General features: G+C 37.2%; 1 protein-coding gene across 1 annotated transcript; it reads left to right on the forward strand.

Moving 5' to 3' along the window:
• Positions 1–197: 197 nt before the first annotated feature.
• On the forward strand, positions 198–24,396 carry LOC128205295 (monocarboxylate transporter 3-like). Its single transcript, XM_052906827.1, has 7 exons — positions 198–337; positions 10,436–10,623; positions 10,937–11,080; positions 11,374–11,727; positions 12,394–12,535; positions 12,682–12,935; positions 24,047–24,396. Exons 1-7 carry the CDS (start codon positions 249–251, stop codon positions 24,220–24,222), a joined length of 1,347 nt encoding a protein of 448 aa, XP_052762787.1. The 5' UTR covers positions 198–248; the 3' UTR covers positions 24,223–24,396.
• Positions 24,397–27,704: the final 3,308 nt, after the last annotated feature.

The raw sequence follows: 27,704 nt of genomic DNA on the forward strand, positions 1-27,704 counted from the left end.
AATGTCTTGTATTTATAATTATACGTGCCGAGGTGATAAGTGCATCATTTTTCTTACATCTTACATCTGAGTATACCAGATAACTTTAATAATATTGACATTTTACCTACTTGCATATTTCAAATGCGTGTTTCGGGTTTTCAAGATGAATTTCGTGTTGCAGATTAATATAGTTGGACACAAATTATTAAGTATAATCTGTTTGTTTTTTGTGTGAGGAATCGTATTTATAGAGAATAAGAGCAACCATGGACACAAACGTGTCTGACGTTTTACCAAATGTGAGATTGGAGGTCACAGAAAGCACACCTCTGTTGAGTGACAACAGTTCGAACAGGTAAGTGAAATCCACTTCGCAGTTATAATATTTAACAAACACTCAAACTGCCAACGATTTTAAAAGCTATACGTGCTCTTGTTAAATCGATATTTTAAAAAGAAATGTATTTGAAAGATTCGAGGCAATCAAGGTGTTATTTCTTTGAGTAGTGTACAAAAGGCTAGAAAAAATAAAAGTAACATGGAAAAATGTTGGGTGCCCGTGTTTGAACAACTAAACAAGTTCTTCTAAATTATGTTTTGATAGATCAAAAATCACCCGAGTCCACTTTTTAGGGAACAATATTATTTATAACGCATTTGTTTGTAATCAAGAATATAGTGTATCGGTTATGCACCAGTCAATTGTAACCACGCCCCCCCCCCCTGCAGGTCCGGGGGTATACCGGTGATAGCCGCGGAAATGGGCCGTGTTTTTACCTTTCAGGTGGCCCCGCAGTCCTGGGTGAATGCGGTGGTTTTGTCTTCGCGCAAAATATAGCGGGGAATGGGCCTTACCTAGGGTCCCTGGGAGCGGGGGCATTGTAACGCCGCATAACAGCATCGCCGCATAAACGAAATCGACCACGTTTATGCGGTGATTTTCAAAGCATAAACAGGACTTTTTTATGTGGCAAAAAGGCACATTTTCGCCGCATAAAAAAACAATTAAAACACATATGAGTACAATATTGATTGATAAAGTTTCATCAAGATCAGACTTAGTTTTTGTGTCCACTTAACCGAGCGTTGAACTAGACTTTTAGAGACGTAAATTCTGACAAAGATTTAGTAAACCAAACCAATTGATCTTTCTGCGAAAACGTTTGAAATGACGTTTGGCCCGACTAAAGGCGGAATATATGTCACGACAACGCACAACACCGTCATTTGGGACAATCAGAAAAATCGTCGTAGGACGTAACATATATTCTCGCCTTTTTGTTAGACTGACTGTCATGTACCCTTGACAATGCGCACTTTCAACGTCATTTCAAACTTTTCAAGAAAAGTCAATTGTTAACGACGGACAAATAACAGAAATCCAACAATCCTCACAGCTCCACATGTGCTCTTTGTGCTCAAATGAGCTAAGAATTATTTCCTTGTCAAGAACCACAGGTAATTGTGTGATTGTGAAATTTAATCACGTCTAGGTCATCAGCGTATATCTCTGGTTACCAGGGCAACGAAAGGAAAACCACTGAAGATTATATTGTTTCCAAAAAAAATTAACACAACATTAGTTTTGGGCACTTGAACAAGAGGACTCAGAAGACTGATATAGGGTCATCATGGGCGTCTTTCTTTCTTTGATTGTGATGTTATGGACTAATCATTTGTAACCAAGAAAATTTTGGCTCAACTTTAGAATATTTCCTTAAATTTGACCAATTTGCCTGCCTGCTTTTCCCGTATTTTTTTTCAAAATGACAGTAATATGTTACGCCTTAATCATCATCATTATCAACAACATCATCACAACCAGCATCATCATCACCACAATCACAACCACCACCACCATCATCATCTCCACCACCATCATTATCCCCACAACCATCATCATCATCATCATCATCATCATCATCATCATCATCATCATCATCATCATCATCATCGTCATTACTACGTTTTTGTTGAAATATTAGAACTAATTAAGTTAATCCCCTTTATGTGGCAAAAAGGCACAGTTGCGCCCCATATAAGCAATTTCTGCTTTTTGCGTTGAGGATCACTGCATAAACGTGGTCGCACTATTTATGCGTTGAAAATCACCGCATTAACGAAACAAACACACGTTTATGCGGCGATGCTGCTATGTGGCGTTACATGGCATTTAGCGGGGATTTCACCATCGGTTTGTCTCCGCAGGGCGGGGATTTTACCCGGGGTTTGCCGGACCGAAAGTCAAAGTCCCCGCTATTCCCCGGACCTGGGGGTGGGTGCTGGTTACACTTGACTGGTGCATTAGAGTGTCATGCAGTCGGCAATTTTGTCATACCTTAGTTCGATTCCGAAACCTGTTTTTTTTACAAGTTTGTTTGGAATGAAAATCCCAAAGCAACTCCCATGTTGAGTTTGTCTGTTAATGTTTTTATGTTTATAAAATATGAATATAAATAAAGATAAGGATATCAGTGTGTTTTTTACTAATGCAGATCAAAGAGACCGTGCAAATAGCGCAGACTTTGTCAGAATCCCTTTGAAGGATTGTATGAATCAAAGTACCGCGCATTATTAATACGCCCTGCTGTAGTTCTTTTCGTTTTTTTGGCGCCTTGTGTGGGCGAGGCGATTTGTATGTAATGCCGGTTTCAAGCTGCATCAGGCCCCAATATCACAAAATACTTAAGTCAATCTCAAACTCAGTCTCAATTCATTTCACCATAAAAAAAGCGTAATAATCTTCAAAATCTTGCAAGTTGTATACTTATTGAAAACGTATTTCCTTATAGAATGTGTTGATAACAATATTTTGTCAATTTTTCGAAGAAAACTAATTCCAGAACAAAAATTATACTTGAGTATTTTATAAAATATACAGAATTGTACTCAATTACATTTTTTGGCTGTAGAATATATTTACTTTGGAATTCGACCAAAGGCTTTTATCAGCATATTCTGTGATAGAATCCGCTTATAAAACTGTTAAAAAACATATGTGATTTTTAATAAATTTTAATGCTATGTGTTGAGACTGAGTTTGAGATTTGACTTAAGTGATATTGGGGCCAGGAAGGCCAAGTTCATGTAATTAGGCGTACATCGTGTTTTTTAAGAAATTAATGATGTCATGTTTTTAAACACAGTCAAAATACTGAAATATTGTTAATATAATAAATATTTTTATAATTCCTATCTACGCTGAAAGATCACAGAAAAATATTTTGATCAACATGTTTAACAGCTTGTTCCCTTGGCAAGAGTTTATTTATGGCGCCTTTTGGGGACATGGCGCTCTGTTTGTAATTCTTTTTTTAGCAGAATCAGGAAGGCCGAGTTATATTTCCAAGACAACAAACGAGAGACACACAGCGTCACAAGACGACGAACGAGAGACACGCAGCGTCACAAGACGACGAACGAGGGTCACGCAGCGTCACAAGACGACCGAACGGTAGACACACAACGTCACAAGACAACAAGCAGGAAACACACTACGTCACAAGACAACAAACGCGAGACACATATTGTCACAAGACAACAAACGAGAGACACCCAACGTCACAATACAACAAACGAGTGACACATATTGTCACAAGACAACAAACGAGAGACACACAACGTCACAATACAACAAACGAGAGACACGTACGTCACAAGAAAACAAACAAAAGACACACAACGTCACAACAAAACAAACAAGAGACACGTAACGTCATAAGAAAACAAACGAGAGACACGTAACGTCACAAGACAACAACGAGAGACACGTAACGTCACAAGACAACACACGAGAGACACACAACGTCACAATAAAACAAACGAGAGACACGTAACATCACAAGACAACAAACGAGAGACACGTAACGTCACAAGACAACAACAAGAGACACGTAACGTCTCAAAAAACAAACGAGAGACACGTAATGTCACAAGAGAACAAACGAGAGACATGTAACGTCATAAGAAAACAAACGAGAGACACGTAATGTCATCAGAGAAAAAACAAGAGACACGTAACGTCACAAGAAAACAAACGAGAGACACAAAACGTCACAGGACAACAAGCGAGAGACACGAAACGTCACAAGACAACAAACGAAAGACACACAACGTCACAAGACAACAACGAGAGACAGGTAACGTTACAAGAAAACACAGGAGAGACACACAACGTAACAAGACGAGAGACACACAACGTCACCTGACAACAATTGAGATACACACAACGTCATAAGACAACAAACGAGAGACACGTAACGTCACAAGACAGCAAACAAAAACACACAACGTCACAAGACAACAAACGAGACACACACAACCTCACAAAACAACAAGCGATATACATAGAACGACTCCAGACAATAGACGAAATACACAACGTCGCAAGACAACAAACGAGAGATACACAACGTCGCAATACAACATTCAAGAGACACACAACGTCACAAGACAACAAACGAGAGACACGTTACGTCACAAGACAGCAAACAAGAGACACGCAACACCACAAGACAACAAACGAGAGACATAGATCGTCTCAATACAACTAACGAGAGACACGTAAAGTCACATGACAACAAACGAGAGACACACAACGTCACAAGACAACAAACGAGATACACACAAAGTCACGAGACAACAAGCGAGAGACATAGATCGTCTCAATAAAACTAACGAGAGACACGTACTGTCACATGACATCGAACAAGAGACACACAACGTCACAAGACAACAAGCAAAAGACATAGAACGTCTCAATACAACTAACGAGAGACACACAACGTCACAAGATAACAAACGAGAGACACGTAACGTCACAAGAAAACAAACGAGAGACACGTAACGTCACAAGAAAACAAATGAGAGACACAACACGTCACAATACAACACAGGAGTCACACAAGTCAAAAGACAACAAACGAAATACACACACAAGACAACAAGCGAGAGACACACAACGTAATAAGGCAACAAGCGAGAGACACACAAAGTAATAAGGCAACAAACGAGAAACACACAACGTCACAAGACAACAAGCGAGATACATAGAACGACTCCAGACAACAGACGAAAGATACACAACGTCACAATACAGCAAAAGAGAGACAGACAACGTCACATGACAACAACGAGAGACACGTAACGTCACAAGACAACACACAAAAGACACACAACGTCACAAGATAACAAACGAGAGACACGTAACGTCACAAGAAAACAAACGAGAGACACGTAACGTCACAAGAAAACTAACGAGAGACACAACACGTCACAAGAAAACAAACGAGAGACACGTAACATCACAAGACAACAACGAGAGACACGTAACGTGACAATACTACAAACGAGAGACACACAACGTCACAACAAAACATACAAGAGACACACAATGTCACATGACAACAAACGAGAGACACGATACTTCACAATAAAACAAACAAGAGACACACCACGTCACGAGAACAAACAAGAGACACGTAACGTCACAAGACAAGAAACGAGAGACACACAACGCCACAAGACCACAAACGAGAGACATAGAACGTCTCAATACAACTAACGAAAGACACGTAATATCACATGACAAAAAACGAGAGACACACAACGTCACAAGAAAACAAACGAGATGCACACAACGTCACAAGACAATAAGCGAAAGACAAAGAACGTCACATGACGACGAACGAGAAACAAACAACGTCACATGACGACGAACTAGAAACACACAACGTCACAAGACAAGAAACGAGAGACACACAACGTCACAAGACAAGAAACGAGAGACACGTAACGTCATAAGACATCAACGAGAGACACGTTACGTCACAAGACAACAACGAGAGACACGTAACGTCACAGGACAAGAAACGAGAAACATGTAACGTCACAAGACAACAATGAGAGACACGTAACGTCAAAAGACAACAACAAGAGACACGTAACGTCACAAGACAACAACGGGAGACACACAACGTCACAAGACAAGAAACGAGAGACACGTAACCGCAAAAAAAACAACAATGAGAGAAACCTAACGTCACAAGACAAAAAACGAGAGACACACAACGTTACAAGACAAGAAACGAGATGCACAAAATGTCACAAGACAAGAAACGAGAGACACACAGCGTCACAAGACAAGAAACGAGATACACAAAATGTCACAAGACAAGAAACGAGAGACACGTAACGTCACAAGACAAGAAACAAGAGACACGTAACGTTACAAGACAAGAAACGAGAGACACACAGCGTCACAAGATAACAAACGGGAGACACAAAACGTCACAAGACAACAAACGAGAGTCACACAACGTCACAAGACAACAATCGAGAGACACACAACGTCACATGACGACGAACGAGAGACACACAACGTCACAAGACAACAAACGAGAGACACACAACGTAACAAAATAAAAACGAGAGACACGTAACGTCACCAGACAACAAACGAAAGACACATAACGTCACAATCCAAGAAACGAGGGACACATAACGTCACAAGAAAACAACGAGAGACACGTAACGTCACAAGACAACAAACGAAAGACACACAACGTCACAAGACAACAACGAGAGACAGGTAACGTTACAAGAAAACACAGGAGAGACACACAACGTAACAAGACGAGAGACACACAACGTCACCTGACAACAATTGAGATACACACAACGTCATAAGACAACAAACGAGAGACACGTAACGTCACAAGACAGCAAACAAAAACACACAACGTCACAAGACAACAAACGAGACACACACAACCTCACAAAACAACAAGCGATATACATAGAACGACTCCAGACAATAGACGAAATACACAACGTCGCAAGACAACAAACGAGAGATACACAACGTCACAATACAACATTTAAGAGACACACAACGTCACAAGACAACAAACGAGAGACACGTTACGTCACAAGACAGCAAGCAAGAGACACGCAACACCACAAGACAACAAACGAGAGACATAGATCGTCTCAATAAAACTAACGAGAGACACGTAAAGTCACATGACAACAAACGAGAGACACACAACGTCACAAGACAACAAGCAAAAGACATAGAACGTCTCAATACAACTAACGAGAGACACGTAATGTCACATGACCACGAACGAGAGACACAACGTCACAAGACAACAAACCAGAGACACGTAACGTCACAAGAAAACAAGCGAAAAACCCACGTCACAAGACAACAAACGAAAGACACACAACGTCACAAGATAACAAACGAGAGACACGTAACGTCACAAGAAAACAAACGAGAGACACGTAACGTCACAAGAAAACAAATGAGAGACACAACACGTCACAATACAACACAGGAGTCACACAAGTCATTAGACAACAAACGAAATACACACACAAGACAACAAGCGAGAGACACACAAAGTAATAAGGCAACAAACGAGAGACACACAACGTCACAAGACAACAAGCGAGATACATAGAACGACTCCAGACAACAGACGAAAGATACACAACGTCACAATACAGCAAAAGAGAGACAGACAACGTCACATGACAACAACGAGAGACACGTAACGTCACAAGACAACACACAAAAGACACACAACGTCACAAGATAACAAACGAGAGACACGTAACGTCACAAGAAAACAAACGAGAGACACGTAACGTCACAAAAAAACTAACGAGAGACACAACACGTCACAAGAAAACAAACGAGAGACACGTAACATCACAAGACAACAACGAGAGACACGTAACGTGACAAGACTACAAACGAGAGACACACAACGTCACAACAAAACATACAAAAGACACACAATGTCACATGACAACAAACGAGAGACACGATACTTCACAATAAAACAAACAAGAGACACACCACGTCACACGAGAACAAACAAGAGACACGTAACGTCACAAGACAAGAAACGAGAGACACACAACGCCACAAGACCACAAACGAGAGACATAGAACGTCTCAATACAACTAACGAAAGACACGTAATATCACATGACAAAAAAACGAGAGACACACAACGTCACAAGAAAACAAACGAGATGCACACAACGTCACAAGACAATAAGCGAAAGACAAAGAACGTCACATGACGACGAACGAGAAACAAACAACGTCATATGACGACGAACTAGAAATACACAACGTCACAAGACAAGAAACGAGAGACACACAACGTCACAAGACAAGAAACGAGAGACACGTAACGTCATAAGACAACAACGAGAGACACGTTACGTCACAAGACAACAACGAGAGACACGTAACGTCACAGGACAAGAAACGAGAAACATGTAACGTCACAAGACAACAATGAGAGACACGTAACGTCAAAAGACAACAACAAGAGACACGTAACGTCACAAGATAACAACGGGAGACACACAACGTCACAAGACAAGAAACGAGAGACACGTAACCGCAAAAAAACAACAATGAGAGAAACCTAACGTCACAAGACAAAAAACGAGAGACACACAACGTTACAAGACAAGAAACGAGATGCACAAAATGTCACAAGACAAGAAACGAGAGACACACAGCGTCACAAGACAAGAAACGAGATACACAAAATGTCACAAGACAAGAAACGAGAGACACGTAACGTCACAAGACAAGAAACAAGAGACACGTTACGTTACAAGACAAGAAACGAGAGACACACAGCGTCACAAGATAACAAACGGGAGACACAAAACGTCACAAGACAACAAACGAGAGTCACACAACGTCACAAGACAACAATCGAGAGACACACAACGTCACATGACGACGAACGAGAGACACACAACGTCACAAGACAACAAACGAGAGACACACAACGTCACATGACGACGAACAAGAGACACACAACGTCACATCACGACGAACGAGAAACACACAACGTCACAAGACAACAAACGAGAGACACACAACGTCACATGACAACAAACGAGGGACACACAACGTCACAACACAACAACTAGAGACAAGTAACGTCAAAAGACAACAACTAGAGACAAGTAACTTCACAAGACAAGAACCGAGAGACACGTAGCGACACAAGGCAACAACGAGAGACACGTGACGTCACCAGACAACAACGAAAGACACGTAACGTCACAAGACAACAAACGAGAGACACAAAACGTCACAGGACAACAACGAGAGACACGTATTGTCACAAAACAACAACGAGAGACACGTAACGTTACAAGACAAGAAACGAGAGACACACAACGTCACAAGACAAGAAACGAGATACACAAAATGTCACAAAACAAGAAACGAGAGACACATAACGTCACATGACAACAAACGTGAGACACGTAACGTCACAAGACAAGAAACGAGAGACACTCAACGTCACAAGACACTGTTTTGATTACTTGTTTTATTGCATACGCCAGTTGGTTATTTAAACATTGCCAGTTGGTTATTCGCGAATATCTCCCGACCAACCAGTTGGTAGTTGGAGATTAAGATTTCATATTGTTTAATGTTTAGAAGGTTCACATGTTAAAAATTCAAACAGTTGCTGTATTTTTGTTTATGTACACATATGTATCCTCGTCACAAACAAAGTTTAAAATAACTATTATTCTTACATTCGCCGGTTGGTTATTCGACCGTTTCCAGTTATTCGTGAATATCAAACATCCAACCAGTTGGTTGTTGAGGGTTTAGATTATACTTTGTTCTGTAGTCAAAAGTTGTTAATGTAAAGAACTTTCACGTATTTCAGCATTTTACCCATATGTCTTCGCGAATATTCCAACGGGAAGATAGTACTAGACAGAATGGTGACTTTTGGTTTATACAGTATTTATTCTATATTAGTACAATTACCAAATACATGATTTACAAACATAATAATGAAGGATTGAGGAGATGGCTTAGAGCTAATATTTATATCTCTCACCTTAATGGTGACTTTTGACGGTGAGAATTCTTGTTTTCATTATAAGATTGGATCGTTATCTGCATGTAGGCTGCAGGTTTTTGTTGCATCTGTTCGATTTAGTATTTTTAGCATGTGTTCGTACTCACAGTCCTTTGATGAACCTGAGGAAAAATCTTAATATTTTAGGGTATATGTAACTTAAGGTCATATTACGGATGGTTTATAGGTTCGTGGTCATATGACTCCAAAGTTGTTCATTTTAATCAAACTTCTGTGGTCCCTACATGCATTTAAATATTAGGCGGTGGGCAGTACAACTTTGATTTAACTACTCCAGTTAATTATGTCGTAAGGGATATACTTTTGACGATAAAATATCCGCTATAATAAGAAAATTGTGCGTTCTTTTAACTGAAGCCGGTCAGAAAACGTCACGTACGCCTGATTCTTCTAGGCTATCATGCAGTATTTTCATTAAACTTAGGACAGGATAATGTGCTTTCGCCAACAGAAATATTCCTAAATTTAATTAATCAAAACCAATCGTTGTTTAAACTAAATTCCAGTCCACCAGACGCTCCAAAATGGCGTAAGGCTGCGATTATTGCTTGCGGTCTTGTGCAGCAGTTTGTCAGTGTTGGTCTTGGGTTTGGCTTGAGCGTCATGTACCCGGAACTTATCAATATCTTCAACTCTCGGCGGTCCAACGCGGCACTCATACAGGGACTTTACATGGGGCTTTCTACCGGAGGAGGTACTCTCTTTATATAATGCTCTTCACCAACTGCTACATCATACCACCATCATGACCATGATCACCACCGTCACCATCATAACCAACATCACTTTTATGCTGTAGCTGCAGCTGCTGTTGTTATTGTTGCTGCTGCTGCTGTTGCTGCTGCTCTGCTGCTGCTGTTGCTGATGATGATGATTATTTTGGCGGCGGTGGTGGTGGTGGAGATGTGTATTTGTATGTTTCTGTTCACATGGATTCATCATCATGCTTTTGATGCTTGTCGATACAATGTAATGGTATTTAAACACCTCCTTCTTTATTTCAATAGGTATACTTTGGGCGCCACTGATTCAAAAGTACGGGCCCGGGAAGAGTGTTTTGGTCGGGTCATTAGTGACATGTGTGGGACTGTTAGCGAGCTCCTTTGCAGAGGAACTATGGACTATAATATTATGCACGGGAGTCATCGCAGGTATGCGTTTCTCTAAAGGGGAAAATATAGCTTAAAAAGTATGTAATATGATGATAATCTTCAGTGAAGCCCTTCAACTTATTGTTTATCATTAAGCACTCAAACCAATCATATATCTCTTATAAAACAGTTTCTTTTTGTGTGTTTTTTTATCGAACGCATTTATATAGATACAAAACCGTGTTTAATGTCCGATGTCATGGTTATTCAACATTTGATATTTATTATACGTTTATAGATACTCGGGTAAAATAGTAACATACGATTTCAATTTTCCTTCCTTTTCTTGTTAGGTATGGGGATGTGCACCTGTTACCTTTCGGCGTTCATAACCGTCAGTTGGGTATTTCACAAGGACCCTGGCGTTCCGCTTGTATGTTTGACGATGGGGTCCAGTCTCGGTCAATTTGTTATACCCTACCTCTACGAAATATGTATCGAAAAATATGCCTGGTCTGGAGCGTTTATACTGGTGTCTGGCATATCACTTCAGTGTATACCATTCGGGCTTATAATGTATGGTGCACAGGAGTACTTTGTAACAGGGAAAAAGGCGTCGAAAAGGAAATCAGTCTGTGAAACAAGTCTTTTGACAGATGTTTTGGTGTGGATTTTATTGGTTAATTGTCTTTTAGTAGCTTTAACAGGTACGTTCGAATCATTTTGAAGGGGATATGTACTTTGTAGGCTTGTGTTCGTGTGCGTGGCTACAATAGGTAATACTTCTTTATTGTCCGGAGCATACCTCTTAACATGTTTTTGAATTCAAACTTTAAACCCAGATAGATCATATTAAGGAGAAGAGCAGATCCTAGGAACCATAACTCTAGCTGCAGTATTTCTTTACGTATTTATACCCTATACTCCATGGTCAGGAGCATTATTCCCAAGGTCTCGCAGATATTTAAGAGAAGTGCACATCATACCCATATTTTATTGCTGTATACAGTTTAAAGACAAACTTCCCTAATAGAAATAATTGAATTTATAATTGTTTACACTGTATGCAAGAAAAAACAACTTAACTTTTTGTCTGTGTTCGTAAATTCCTATCCTCTGTCAAAATGCGAAGGTGATACTGTATTTGGCGTGGACTGCTTTTGTTTAACCAGGGTTTTTTTTCGAGCGTGCGATTGGGTGGATGGTACTACGATAGTATGGGTAACAAGACATCCAAAGTGCACATACTTATACATCGGATATCTTAGAACATTGATAATCAAATTTTAAAACATTAGCCATAGCAAGAAAATATAGCCGTATATAATGCTTGAATTTAAATACGCCTGCTATTCTTGAAGTACTTATTTCAGGAAACGTGGAAGCCTGGTTTATTGTTGACATTTTGATGTCACGTGGTTTTTCCCGCCAAGCAGGATCACTCTTGGTGTCTATTATTGGAGCAGCAAACTTTCTTGGTAGAGTCAGTGGAACATTTATAAAATTTAAATTCACGTAAGATCTTAACATTTAACATGCTTTATTATAAAATATACATCACAATTGTACAATCTTGAAATGTCATCGTTTTCTAGGAGTAGATACTTGTATTTCAGTCAATTAATAGTACATATATTCATATAATTATTTTGTGAATTTAGGAGAACACCAACGATAGCTCACTGGGTTTATATTTGCCCGTTTATTGCCTTGGCCCATGCTTTGGTGATCAGCTTAGAAGACTATTACGCCATCATGGGCGCCTGTATATTACAAGGCGCTTTTTTCGGGGTCACTAACTCCCAAACACCGGCCCTGATGTACGAGGCCGCGGGCCACAACCGTTACCCCCAGGCCATGTCTCTTGTTAACCTTATGTATGGTTTTGGTAATCTGCTAAGCAATGTTTTGGGAGGTAAATATGGTCTATATATTATATGCCTTTCAATTTCCTTTTCCATATCCAAGAGTGAAAATACAGCACGCCGTATTGAAAAAAATCTGTATCACCATACTGTCGTTTTCTGATTCCGTATCATTCTAGTACTGTATACTATAGGAACTACTTTCGCGTCTCTAGAATAGCATGACCAAAATGACTGATTAAACCTGTCAAATTTTGGATACATAACATTACCTTATTTTATTCACGCCACCAGTAGCATGTAAATATTCAGAAATGGTATTCAAAGAAACATGAGAATACGCACGCGGCAGAGAACACTGCCGATCTATCTAGACAAATAGGTGTTTGCCAATTTCTGGGAGGAGGATTTGATATTGGTCCCAGCCAATTCAAAGATTATAGAATATAAAATTATCATAAACATTAGCAACTCGCCAATACAACTAAGAAGGCGAATTCACGTCATCGATAGTATCAGCGATTGACTCACAAACTTCCCTCACTTCTTCATAATAATGATCGTCAAAAAGTCCACCAAACATTCACTTGACTTAAAATGGCCGCGTTACTTCCTCAGGAAATGACGATTTGTTTATGTTCATAAAATTAGTACCCTTTATGTTATGTTTTTTTATGCTGCGACATTTCATAATTATTTTCGTATTAGCAATTTATTTCTTTTGCTGAGTTATAAGATTTTTTATTTGCTAAATAAAGTGAATTCTGTGACTTCTGACTTGTTTCGCGCGAGTAGCCTCCATTGACTACAATGCAGTACGTAACATATATATTCCTTTATTCATTCGCGCAAGCCACTTCATACTAGGACATTTGACAGATAGCGGTAAATATAATCAAATTGAAACCGAAATATAAAAAGGAATAAATAGTTAGGTATATAATAAATGGAATATTACGATAGGACGCTTTCCGGTGAATTGCATAACGTTTCGTTCAGTGAGTTAACACGTCTCCGTCTCAACCTGCAGTCCCGACGGATACGTGTAAACACACCGAACTCGACGTGATACTGGTCACCAGAAAAAGCGTCCTATCATAGTATTCCCTATGTAACATACGGTGGCTTTTACAAATAGCCCTGAGTAGTATTAATATTTATTTCTTAAGATTGGGCAAGAGATACATTGCCTTGTGAGACAAAGCTTAATTTGAACGTAACATTTAAATCAACCATTTAAGGGACTCACTCATGTATTTGTAAAATGCACCTTTTTGTATGACGAACAAAATGTGTGGCATATCATTAAGAGTGTTAAAACTAAGATACCAAATTCTGAAAACCTTCACCAAATGTTGATATTTGGTCAAAAATCGTCTTTGAACACCACAATTTTGATAAGCGATAATCGCGCGTATGGCCACTTAATAACGACTCTCTTGTTCCGTAATTGGTTTGTGAGATCGTACTGGAGACGGAAATGGTTGATTTTAGCCTTTCGATTGTAAGTGTATGCACAGAAAAGTGTTGTTGAAAATTTAGAATTAGAGAATGATACTATTTTGACTACTGTTAGAGTGATTTCGATTTATCTTTTGTGAAAATGTTTTTCTTTTAGATAATTGGCAAAAAGTGTAACAAAATAATGTAATTTGTTGATTTCGAGGGGTAAAAACGAAGGCCCGGAGGTCAATAACTCCTTTCAATTTTTGAGCATGCGCAAAGCAATTCTACGCATGCGCATTGCGAGACGTCGATGTAAGTTTGCGCGTTTGTTTGTAAACAAGAGCACGTTTTGACGCATTTCTCAGCAGCTATTTTACATTCTGATTGAAGAAGCTGAAACAAAGACGGGTATGTAATTAATGTTTTCTTTTACGGATTGAGTTATTTCGTCTATTTGTTGTAAACTGACGGCATATGAGTACTGAACGTTGAAACTTTGAAAACATTTTATTTCCGAATTAAAGCTGCACTCTCACAGATATACCATTTTTACAACCTTTTTTTAAATTTATCGTGGAAAGAGCAAATTTTTTAGTAAATTTCTGGAAACCAATGATAAAAGATTGCTGACAAAAGATCAGATCGCATATTTGCATATTTCCGTTTTTGTCAGCAGTCTTATATAACTGGTTTCCACGGATTTTCGCAAAAAAATGGCTCGTTCCAAGACAAAAAATAAAAAAGTAGTCGAAACGTTCAATCTGTGAGAGTACAGCTTTAAGGGCCGGCAGCGACGCAAAAGTGGGTGGGGAAGATCAAAAACTAAAACGTTTAAAAAATACATGTTTTATTTAGCTTTGAGGAACGATCTTTTTTGGGGAGTGAAACATTTATTCTTGGTTTCGGGTAACAATTTTTTACAAAAAAAGATTTGGATCAAAAAGCATTCACATTATTAAGAAAAAGTTTGACGACATAAGTACATATTGTTAGTTTTTATGTCAAAATGCCCAAGACTACCTATTCAACAAAGTTTTGAGAGATCTTGATGATATCTTCTCAAATAAGAAAGTTATTCAGAGAAATAATGAAATTTCATCATCAAAGTTCCTAGTCAGCAAATTTGAAAAAAGGTTGACTAGCAGTAAGGACTCGAATAAGGCTGACCAGGTTGGTGAGCGATGAGAAATACATGTTGATTCTAATTACACTATGTCTTTAAGTTTCACAAATGATCAAATGTATCCATCTATTGTAAAATATAAGCATTAAACAGACTTTGAAAACATTTCAATTACGAATTAAACATAATCTAAGTTCCTGGTCAGCAAAGTTCGAAAAAGGCTGGCCAGCAGTAAGGACTCGAATCAATAGTATTCAATTTGTAGTGTAATCATTCTATAATGTTTATAGCAAATAACATCAAATCATACATTCAAAAGAATGCTGTTCATTCAATAAATTGATTGTTTTGAGTATAGTTGTAGTATCTCATCATTCATTGTGTGAATACTGCTTTCAATAAACACTAATTGCTAAATTAGAATGAGTGTCACTGTTAACAGAACTTTAAAACATTATGCACACTTTTAAGTAAAGACATATGAAAACAGAAGGGAAGATTTCTTTTATGAACATCATGCATTTCTCACATTATTTGTTTCTGCACTTGGAAGTTATTCATTATTGAATCAAATTTCATTCTCATCAAAAGTACATGTTGTTAAACATGTGTATGTCTATTTCCTTTGAAACTTGGTATTCCTAAAGAGTAGTACATTTCTCTTCCACAGTTCCTTCCAAAAGACCCCATCACTGTAGATGTGTCTGGCATACTCCAGTACAGATCCAGACTTCTTATCGGATGTGGACAGCACTGAAGATTTCCAGGTGATGGCAGTCCAGTCTGATTACTGCTTATCAGCTACCAGTGCTGCGATAGACCAGGTACTTCATAGATAAATAAAAGTTGTTTTTTTATAACGCTCTAAAATAATCGCATGTACTCTAACATATCATAATTATTCAAGTTTACATATGCATTTATTACACAAAGATTAATTTCTGCACTCGTTTCCTTTTTTGCCATTGTTGCATCTTTTCTTTTTTCATTAATACTGTTTATAGCAATTAATTCACGACAAGTCATCAATGTAAGAAATTGTTGATAAACAAAGTGTAATTTCACAATGCCCGTATAAAATAAAAAAAATCTACACTTCCTTTATCTCTGAAGTTTTAGTTTTTATCAATTTCAACCTGTAGAAACGAGAAAATCGCAGATGGCAAATGTCCACCCTGCAACAAGATGCCAGACACCGAACAACATAATGGTTCTGCCATGGTCATCCTGAAGAAAAAAGACCGCTTTTCACAGGCGCGCTTCATGGACAACCTGAAGAAACTGTTCAAGGTGGATGACATAACAGATTCCAATAAGCTTTTACAACAATTGAAAACGCAAGTACCTGTCACTGCCAGACGTTGGTTGCTTTACCAACACATGTGTGGAAGTCCTCTCTGTAAAATGCAGAATTGATGCATAACCTTTTTGCTACTGCTATTTGGGTTTTTTTGATACAGTGAATAATTTAAAAAAAATTAAAGTTTAAAATTTGATACCATTCCCATGCCTCATAAACTTCACTCGTAAATGTTCAAGCTATTTCAAAATTTGACTGAATTCTTTTATGAATGTCAATTTGAAATAAGGAATATCAAACATTTTCAAACCTTATTCTTATTTTTTTAAAAAGATTTTTTACATTTACTGATCATTCTCACAGATTCCATAATTTGCTATCTCATAACTTTTGTAACATTTGCATCTGTGTGCTATATTTGCAACTGTATTTTTGACATTTCTGCTTGCCATATTTTTAAGATATTGAACAATTATCTGTCATCACTTGCATTGCCTTTGCATTCACAATTTTTGTCAATCGCTGCATGTACACATTCTTAATATGCAACCTAAAAAAATAGACATAATGGTAAATCCATATGCACATCTGTCTTTTATTCATTCCTGTTATTGCTTAAAACAATGTCAAATTATTTAATATTTAAAAAAAACCATATAACTTATTAATACAATTATTAACTTTTCAGATTTTTCAGCTCATATTTGTTACCTTAAATAAAAAATCACTTGCTATTTATCATTCCTGACAGAACATTTATTATGTAAACTACAGTTAAAATTTTCTTCCATTATGAAACAAAATTAGTATTTGCACTTTTGATTTAAAAAAAAAATACCTTTAACAGTTGCAAATCACTCCTTACGGCTATTGACATTGCAACTTTTGCAAACCTTAGTACTTGAACTTTCGATTTTTGCTCACAAATACTTCCCACAGGTGCAAATCACTCCTTACGGCTATTGACATTGCAACTTTTGCAAACCTAATTACTTGAGATTTTGCTTTTTGTTTACAAATACTTCCCACAGGTGGAAATAACTTCTTACGGCTATTGAAATTGCAACTTTTGCAAACCCTAGTATTTGAACTTTTGCCTTTTGCTCACAAATACTTCCCACAGGTGCAAATTACTTCATACGGCTATTGACATTGCAACTTTTGCAACCTTAGTATTTGACACTTTTGCTTTTTGTTTACAAATGCTTCCCACAGGTGCAAATCACTTCTTACGGCTATTGACATTCCAACTTTTGCAAACCTTAGTATTTTAACTTTCGCTTTTTGTTTACAAATACTTCCCACAGGTGCAAATCACTCATAATCTATTGAAATTGCAACTTTTGCACACCTAAGTATTTGAACTTTCGCTTTTTGTTTACAAATACTTCTCACAGGTGCAAATCACTCATTACAGCTATTGACATTGCAACTTTTGCACACCCTAGTATTTGAACTTTCGATTTTTGCTAACAAATACTTCACACAGGTGCAAAACACTCATAATGGCTATTGGCAATGTAACTTTTGCTAGCCTTAGTATTTGAACTTGCGACTTTTGTAAACAAATACTTCACACAGGTGCAAATCACTCTTGACAGCTATTGACATTGCAAATAATTTAATTTTGCCAACCTTAGTATTTGAACTTTCCATCTTCGATTACAAATACTTCCCACAGGTGCAAGTCACTCCTTACAGATATTGACATCGCAACTTTTGCACACCTTAGTATTTGAACTTTCGATTTTTGCGAACAAATACTTTGCACAAGTGCAAATCCCTCATAATGGCTATTGACACAACCACTTTTGCACAACTTTGTATTTGAAATTTCGATTTTTGCTAACACAGTCCTGCCCAGTTACTCCAATTCACAGAATTTCCCCTCAGATCTGAGGCTAGTTGGCTAACGGTTAAGATATATTATTAGGTCAATGTGAAGAAATGTTCACCCTTGGAGGCCATAAATCTATGGGTTAAATTGGCCTCTCTGAGATAAGGAATGCTGATACATGAATGCATGTCCACTTTACATTTCAGAGTTTAAGAGTTAAATTAGAAAGGCAAACAGGGTCTACAAAAATCACATAACTATTTGATGTCTTTTTAATTAGTGTAAATGTTAAATGTATGAACACAATTTACAGCAATAAACAGATCAACATCCCATGAATTAGTTTCTTGGGTATAATGAGCAACATTTAATTGAACATGCATGGTAATATTGAAAGAAAAAACATCAGCATGCATACATTCTTTCATGATACATTTTATTATAAAAGAGACTCACTCAAAAAATCTAACTTTCTGCATTAGTTTTAAGTTATTTGATTTACTTGTAAGAACAGACCTTAATCAGTCCAGCAGACACATTTTTATTAAATTTTGTAAATCGTATTGCAAAACAGTTCGTTAAATTGTTTTACTGTACATATTTTAACTCACTAAGCTGAAACATGCGCTGTTTCAATCACGAGGCCAATATTTTTCCAAATTCACTTTTACAAGGGATAGATTTTCAATAAGATACATCTTTTTCAAGCCTGAAGTTTGTTAAAAAGAATATATATTTGCATCATTGTAATATGTAGATGATGAAACTACTGTAAATACATTATGGTACTTTTAAATGCTACAAACTAGTGTATAAAATTCAGTGTCATGTTAGCATGTTAAGTCTCATATCACGATATTGTCAGCAGCATGGCCGTCCATTTTCCCTCTTCGGGATGTCATTTTTTCTGAAAATAGAAAAAAGTATTATAAGTATAAAAATGATTAGCACATCACTTCATGGTTAAGAAATATTGATCTTCTTACGTATACATATGTACAGGCCCGTAGCCATGCCGAGGCAAACCACTGCAGCTACCTTGGTGAAAATATTCAAATCAACGGAAATTAAAATGAATATTATATGCATGTAATGTGTAGTAAGAATTGCAGGGAATGATTGTTTATCACATATTTATATTTCTAAACCTATATCCAACGTACATTTTGGTAGATTTTATGTAATTTTAATCGGCAATTCGTTGTCGATGGTTGTTTAATAAATGTTTATACATATATGTCTGCTGCTCATGGTTCTCAAAGTCTGAATAAAAAGTTCACGTGAATGCCAATTTACTATGTTAATGAAATGAATTCAGCTAAGCAATCTTGAGGTAGTTCGAAAGGCAAACTGCCTAATTTTCTTTGCATATACATGTTATAAAGGCATTATTATTATGATTTTAAAACTGAATACCTAGGCGTTGAAGAAGCTGGTGGTCTGAGTTTTCGCCTACTTCCTCTCTGTGGTGTTTCATCCTGTCTCCTTTTGCCACCTTTCTTCAGTCTAAGTGCTAGCTCTTCAGGGTCTGTCACCATGCATTCATCGATACTGTTCACGTGCGTGTCTGGACCCAAATCAAATTCTGTGACTCCTGTATCGGTTTCAACAAGAATGCCAGAAAGTAGAAAATTTGGCATTTGTATTGAATGGCCACCAGTAGTCAAATAGTAATCTAAGAGACATTGGACATTCTTAGACATGTTTTCAATGGCACGTATTGGTGGCATCCAAAGCTGTGGGTTTCTGTAATCCTCAAACGACTTTGCATTCAATGGCAGAATCGACAACTGCCTAATTCCATCATAATTATGTTAAGTCTTTCGGTGTCAACTTTTTAGATTTTAAAACTTTCAGTTTCATTCATTTCTGAACTCGAGAAATCAAGGCGTTAGAGTTGTTGTTTTACTGTCTTCTTTCGATATTCTTCTCTTTTTTTCCGTTCTGTTTTAGTCTCATTTGCAAGTTTTGCAGACATTCGTTTTATTGTGACTTCCTTTGTTGACTTAACTTTTTGCAACAGCAGTTTTGGCCCTTCAACATCACTTAAATCGGTTATGTCTGTTTTAGAAACGTTGCACAATCCTTCCTGTGCACCATACTTTTAAAAAAAAAGAATAAATCCCGTCCCATTTTCATCAATGACAATTGAGAGATCTTTTAAAATAGGGCTATTGAATATCATCTTGACATATGTTGTTTTTAGATCTGAAAGAACAATAAACATAAACATAAAATAAAATTTAATATAGCCCACCATTTGATGATGATGATGATGATGATGATGATGATGATGATTCCTTAAATTAAATTCTATAAGGGCACACATTTACAATTTTATTTAAAAGTGGTCTTAAAGCTGCACCGTCACAGATATACCATTTTTACAACTTTTTATGCCCACTTTCGAAGAAGGGTATATTGCTTTGCACATGTCGGAACTATGGTCATCAAATTTTACATGAAGGTTGGGCCTGACCAGTAGATGACCCCTCTTGATTTTGGGTTTCATCAGGTCAAAGGGTAAGGTAACAGTGACCCTTTATACAAAAAAGTTAACAAAGCTTCTCCCAATGATATCTCAACAAAACCTGGACCTATGATAATCAAAGTTGGCTAGGGGGTCGGGCCTGACCTGCAGATGACCCCTTTTAATTTAAGGGGTCATCAGGTCAAAGGTCAAGGTCACAGTGACCTTGAACACAAAAAGCTTGTCTATGTGATAACTTGATACTGCCTTTAAACTTGGAGGTCCATGCATATTTCATATGGGGGGGGGGGTATGTTTAACAAACATCTCTTGTTATTTTTTGTCTTGGAAAGGGCAAATGTTTGCATAAATATCTGCAAACCAGTGATTTAAGTTCGCTGACAAAAAAATGAGATTGATTTTCATATTTCCGTTCGAAAATTAATGTTTTATGGCTTAAACCGTTACTAACGGTTTTAGAAAAATGCATAAAATATCATTTTTTAGCTTGATTATAAAAATCTAAGATCTAATATTTTGTAAGCAGTCTTATATAACTGGATTCCATGGATTCCCGCAAAAATTGGCTCGTTTGAAGAAAAATAAAAAAAAAAGTTGTCAAAACGGTAAATCTGTGAGAGTGCAGCTTTAAAAGTACTAGTTGATATTACATGTATTTTATTATGATATAACATGTATTGTAATATACATAATTAAATAAAACAATGATTACATACCTTTTTATCCTGTTTCCAAAACGAAAATAAAATCACATTTACATTCTAAATTTGATTGTTCACTTTCTAGAATCCTGAATAAATGGCCATTAATTGTTTAGGTGCTTCAATTTGTACAAGAGACTTGGGAGAGAGAAACAAGCTGTTGTGTTTACTTTGAGCAGCCCAGCAGGGGAGTACGATTTATGACCACAGAACTGTGAACTATGATTAGCTATGCTGATAAGCAACAGCTCATTTTGAGCACATTTTGGAGTAACTGAGTTGGACTGTGCAAATCACTCATAATGGCTATTGTCACAACCACTTTTTGCACAACTTTGTATTTGAACTTTCGATTTTCGCTTACAAATACTTTGGACATGTGCTAATCACTCTTTAAATAATGACTTTTTGACACACCAACTTTTGCTCATTTAAGTATTTTTACTTTCGAACATGTTGAAAAAACCTTGAACAGGTGCATTTTAATCTATTTTATTAACCATTGACACAACAACTTTTGCACACCTCTTATTTGAACTTTCTGAATTTGACACCAATATTAACACGATGTGCACATTAATAGACAGATTGCTTTTAAATATGTTATTTTATGGACATTATTTTAACTTTGTATGTGTGAATCTTAACACAATCAGTAAATATGTAGCTAACTAAGTACACCTATGTTTCATTTCTTTTTGTAAAAATGCATTATCATTATTAAGATCATTTGAAATGTTAATTTGATTTACATGCTATTGTTGCTGATTTCTTACTATTGATCACCAGTAAAATTTTGTCAAATTGTTGTCCAGTCTCTGACCGTTGAAGGCCGTAGTTTGATTTACATGCTATTGTTAATTACTCTTCAGTATTGATCTCCCACAGTAATTTGGCCAAACTGTTGTATAATGTCTGACGGTTGAAGGCCGCAGTTTGATTAACATGCTGTTGTTATCTACTCTTCAGTATTGATCTCCAACAGTAATTTGGCTAAACTGTTGTATAATGTCTGACGGTTGAAGGCCGCAGTTTGATTTACATGCTATTGTTAACTACTCCTCAGTATTGATCTCCCACAGTAAAATGGACAAACTGGTGTATAATGTCTGACGGTTGAAAGCCGCAGTTTGATTAACATACTATTGTTAACTACTCTTCAGTATTGATCTCTTACAGTAATTTGGCCAAACTGTTGTATAACGTCTGACGGTTGATGGCCGCAGTTTGATTACCATACTATTGATAACTACTCTTCAGTATTGATCTCTTACAGTAATTTGGCCAAACTGTTGTATGATGTCTGACGGTTGAAGGCGGCAGTTTGATTTACATGCTGTTGTTAACTACTCTTCAGTATTGATCTCCAACAGCACTTTGGCCAAACTGTTGTATAATCTCTGACGGTTGAAGGCCACAGTTTGATTTACAGATAAATGTTTTACTGTAATAGCTGTTGCATGTTTCTTCGTGTATGATCATTTCATACATTCATTTTCTTACATGTACATTGTAAACATTTTCTTCGTTTTCAATAACTATTTGCCAATGTATAGAACTGCGTATAAAGTTGCTTTTTTGTTCTCTTAATGAATGCTCATAATGTCACTCTATTGTATACCAACCTTTCCATTGAACTTTTGTGGAAACAACTAAATTTTCATTTATAAAACTTTTCAATAATCCTTTCCCATTGCTTTTAAAATTCTGACATTATCATTCCCATTTGTTATCATCGAACTACTAGAATTAAATGTAAATACCTTGCACATTTGCAACAAATGTACGTTCATTTCATAAAACTGTTCCTACAAATTGTTCTGCTTCTTTACCCTTTGAAAGCATTGATTTGTATGTTAATGTTATTCATATTAAAAAAAATACCAACATTTGTTTTGCATTTCTTTTTAAAATTTTGAAATCATCTATTTGTATGCTGTTGTTGAAATTCTTCATTTTAAAAACGAATGTACCAAAGTACTTTTTTATGCTATAATTGCTTTTTTGTAATTTCGATATCATAGAGTAAAATTATGACGAAATAAGTGTTTTTAGATGCCATACCGTGGAAACTTATTTTTGGTCCAAAACATTAGCGAGTATCTTTAATTTTATTGACACTGAAGTTCTTAATATTATAATATTCTGCTGTACATTTTTTAATTAAATAGTCCCTTTTGATATCAAAGATAATATTTTGAATGCATTTTTTGTATGATCCTAAATTTCATCGAAAGACAACATTTCAAGCTCATTGTTTCAGGAATCATAAGGGATGAGCTTGGTGAATATGACCTAGCTTTTTACATCTCTGTCTGCACAGCGCTGTATATGACTTTCAGCAGCCTTGTGGCCACGCTGATTATCTGGAGGAGGAGGAAGGAGGAGGAGACAAGACAGCGCTGGGATGGGAACTATGAGACTGTGATATCGTTTTAAACATTGGAATAACCGTATTTGATACCGTATTAATCATTAGAATAGACGTACATCATACCGTTTAAAAAGTGAAATATACTTAATATACCGTATCAATCTGTCCAATATACTAGTGTTTGCGACTTTGCGCTTTGTCGTAAAGGCGCAGAGGGACGAAAGAAAAGGAAACCAAAGTTTCAGACTGAACATTTAATCGTTTAATCTTGCCTGTGAAGCTCTTTTGTTTTAGACAATTACGAAATAAAAGTATAAGTTACAACTTCGCATATTCATGAACGTCGAAACTGAAAAAAAAACACTTACAAAAGGACCCATTCAATATTACTGCTTCTTAACACAATCTGACTTGAGAATTGCACACTAATTATTGGCGATTATATCATTTTATTATTGTTATTTTTTATTGCGTACGAAACAAAAATAGATACAAAACAAGTAAGATGCATCAAAACAATTAAATTGTTCGAAAAAAAAATACTTATTTGCACATTTTTTTTCGCAAAACATGGTTCATCAGAACGATTGAAAAACATTTTCATCACTGCAAAAGGAAAAATTGGATCGTTCAAGTTATCGGTCAGATGCCTACAATTGACATTTGCAGCATTTTCATGCTAAAGTGTTGGAAGACATTTTTTCTCATATTGTGAGGCGTGGTTGAGCAACAGATATACAAAACCACTACAAACAGGACGAATTTGTCGCTACCATACGACATGGTGGCTGCCGCATGAGACATTCATCTTGAAAGAGAGGAAAGTCACAATCTGACAAAAAATCCGGATCAGGTCATCATTATCCTCGTTCAATGCTTTGTCGAGTTCATGGTCAGCTTCCACAAGATTTGTTCCCACGCTATGATCGGAACTGTCGATATCGCTAAGAAATGACGCAATGCGTTGATAAAGGAACCGGTGTCCAATGAATTTGCTGTCTTAAGAAGAACAGCTCTACAGATTCCATATGCCTTCGGCTCCTTGGAACCTTGTATTCGACCACCGACTCGCAAAAATCGTTTGAACCTAGAAACGGATCCTAATGACGCAATCGGATGTTTGATTTCGAGCCTCGTGTAATTCGAGCCAAGCGGGAATACTTACATTCGGTAACAAGAACTCGGCCCTTTGCCACCTCGAGCCAACAAGGATATCGAGCCAAGCGATTTCGAGCTAATTGGGTTCGACTGTACTCCCAACAGTCTTTTGAATCTCAAACAGAGCGCTAGTGCTCTTTTCGCTCGATTCTACTCTGAACAATAGTGAATTCGTGAAGCGACCCCTTGAACACGATTGATGAGACAGCCACTAGAGCACTGGCCATATCCAACCATGCTGGCATCAAAGAAGTGATGTTACTCGACAGCAGATATTTCTCTAACATCATCTGGCTTCAAACATCTTCAGGGACAACACCTTATTTAGACTTCCGCAACACTGTTGCCACATAGCCTTCATAGTATTCCGGTACGGGAGCATCCTGTTTGTGCACATTTTCTATAAAACGTGCTTACCTAACAGAACAACCAGTCCAATGAGACAAAGGGGGTCAAAAGACAGCTGACAGCGGACAAAATTCCTCTCCTCGTAAGTATACGATCATTCAATGTGATCTTGAACTGAAATATATCCGACTCTCATTACACAATAAAATGCCTACAGTTCTTTCAACTGGTAACTTATCACGCACCATATCGATGTTCATCAGATCCTTTGCTGGAGGAACATAATTAATGAACGTCCTTCGATTTCGAGAAAAATTTGAGCAGTCCTAAATTTGCTTTGCTGTATATGGAATTGGTTCGATATATCAAGTATACCGCTTATTTGACAGTAGGTAAGCAGTAATTAACATAGAAGTCACGATGAATAAGCTTGGATACACCCCTTCCAAATTCACGCTCATTGTCGTTTGCAAGCTGTCTAAGACCAAAATTCGCACATCCAGACAAAGAAGTCGCACCAAAAAGTTGAACTTTCATGCGATGGTCAACTGGTTCTAATGAGTAAACATCAGAATCCCGCCGCAAAAACCTGAAGTTGTGTTTCCTGCCTGACGTTGCCCTGAACTGATAAAACATCTGGTCAATATCACATATCAATGCAACTTATTCCTTTTTAAACCTGCAGAAAATGTTGGTGTAAGATCTGGGCATTAAAGCAAATGTTGATTTAGACCCGATTTCGCAAGAGATTATAGGAAACAACTTACATTAAATACTCCCTAAATGAGGTCAAACGTCGGCAGCATCAAGAATTGTTGGGTCTGCCTTGACGTTAGTATCAGCTGAACGGTTTGGGCAGCCACCGTCATTTCAGTCACTGATGACGTACCATTTTCCCATGGTAAGCGGTTGGGTGAAATTTCTCGCAATGCTTACACGCCTTTCGCTTCCGGCAAGAACGAACGGCATTTAAAGGGCTTAAAACCATATTGAGGACCCCTTTGAAGTTTTGGACCACTGACATCACGAGACTCCAAGACATACTTGTCCTTAAGCGACTGAACAGATGTCACAGGATCCGGGGCAACTTTTTTCGCAATTTAAGATTTTCCCGACAATCATTGAAATCTCCAAACAAGGAATGGACTGCATAGCAGAAAGACACTGCTTCAGAAAGTTTGCGACCTTCAGCAAAGCTTGAACATCCTTAGAGTGTATTCTAGACCATGATTCCAGTTTGTCGTGAAAGGCTGACGCAGCGACAAAAGGGTCCCCATATCGCTCTTCAAGGAGCTTCTTTGCAACTTCCTTGCTTGCAAAAGAAAAATGTTTTCAACCAAACTGCTTTACTGGCCAATCCAAGTACCTCTTTACGTAATGTTTTTGCTTGGCCGTAGGTATTTGTCTTTGGTCCACAATCATTTTCAACGCAATTTTCAACGCAATCTTCAAGGATGGATATTGGAGGTGATCCCCATGAAAGGCACTGCGGTTGTAAACGATTTAATGCAACTTGACCAGCAAGGGTTTTAACTATGTCAACTTACTAAAAAAACGCTATTATCATTCATTTAATTAGCCAGCCCATGTGACTCGCTCATTTTTTTGGACTAAAAAATATAAGAAAACAGCCGGCTAGTCCACACGGCCACCGGGACTTTTACAAAGGTTATGGATATGTTGACCTGTTAAGGATACATTGATAACAACACGTGATAGTGTCAATTGTCACGTAACGTAGTTACGTATAAACACTTTAAAGTGTCACGTAACATAAAAGTTACGTATGAAACACTTTAAAGTGATTTGGTATGGTCTTACAAGTAAATGATTTGGTATGGTCTTAAAAGTAAATGATTTGGTATGACCTGACAAGTAAATGATTTGGTATGACCTGACAAGTAAATGATTTGGTATGACCTTACAAGTAAATGATTTGGTATGGTCTTACAAGTAAATGATTTTGGATGACCTTACAAGTAAATGATTTGGTTATGACCTGACAAGTAAATGATTTGGTATGACCTTACAAGTAAATGAT

The sequence above is a fragment of the Mya arenaria genome, chromosome 10 (assembly GCF_026914265.1).
Source record: "Mya arenaria isolate MELC-2E11 chromosome 10, ASM2691426v1".
NCBI classification, from domain to species: domain Eukaryota; kingdom Metazoa; phylum Mollusca; class Bivalvia; order Myida; family Myidae; genus Mya; species Mya arenaria.

Excerpts from the sequence above, each read along its gene's own strand:
- LOC128205295 (XM_052906827.1), top strand. The coding sequence starts at position 249 with ATGGACACAAACGTGTCTGACGTTTTACCAAATGTGAGATTGGAGGTC. Across the intron at positions 11,081-11,373 it reads ATGCACGGGAGTCATCGCAG|GTATGGGGATGTGCACCTGT; the intron begins GTATGCGTTTCT and ends TTTTCTTGTTAG. Across the intron at positions 11,728-12,393 it reads TCTTTTAGTAGCTTTAACAG|GAAACGTGGAAGCCTGGTTT; the intron begins GTACGTTCGAAT and ends TACTTATTTCAG.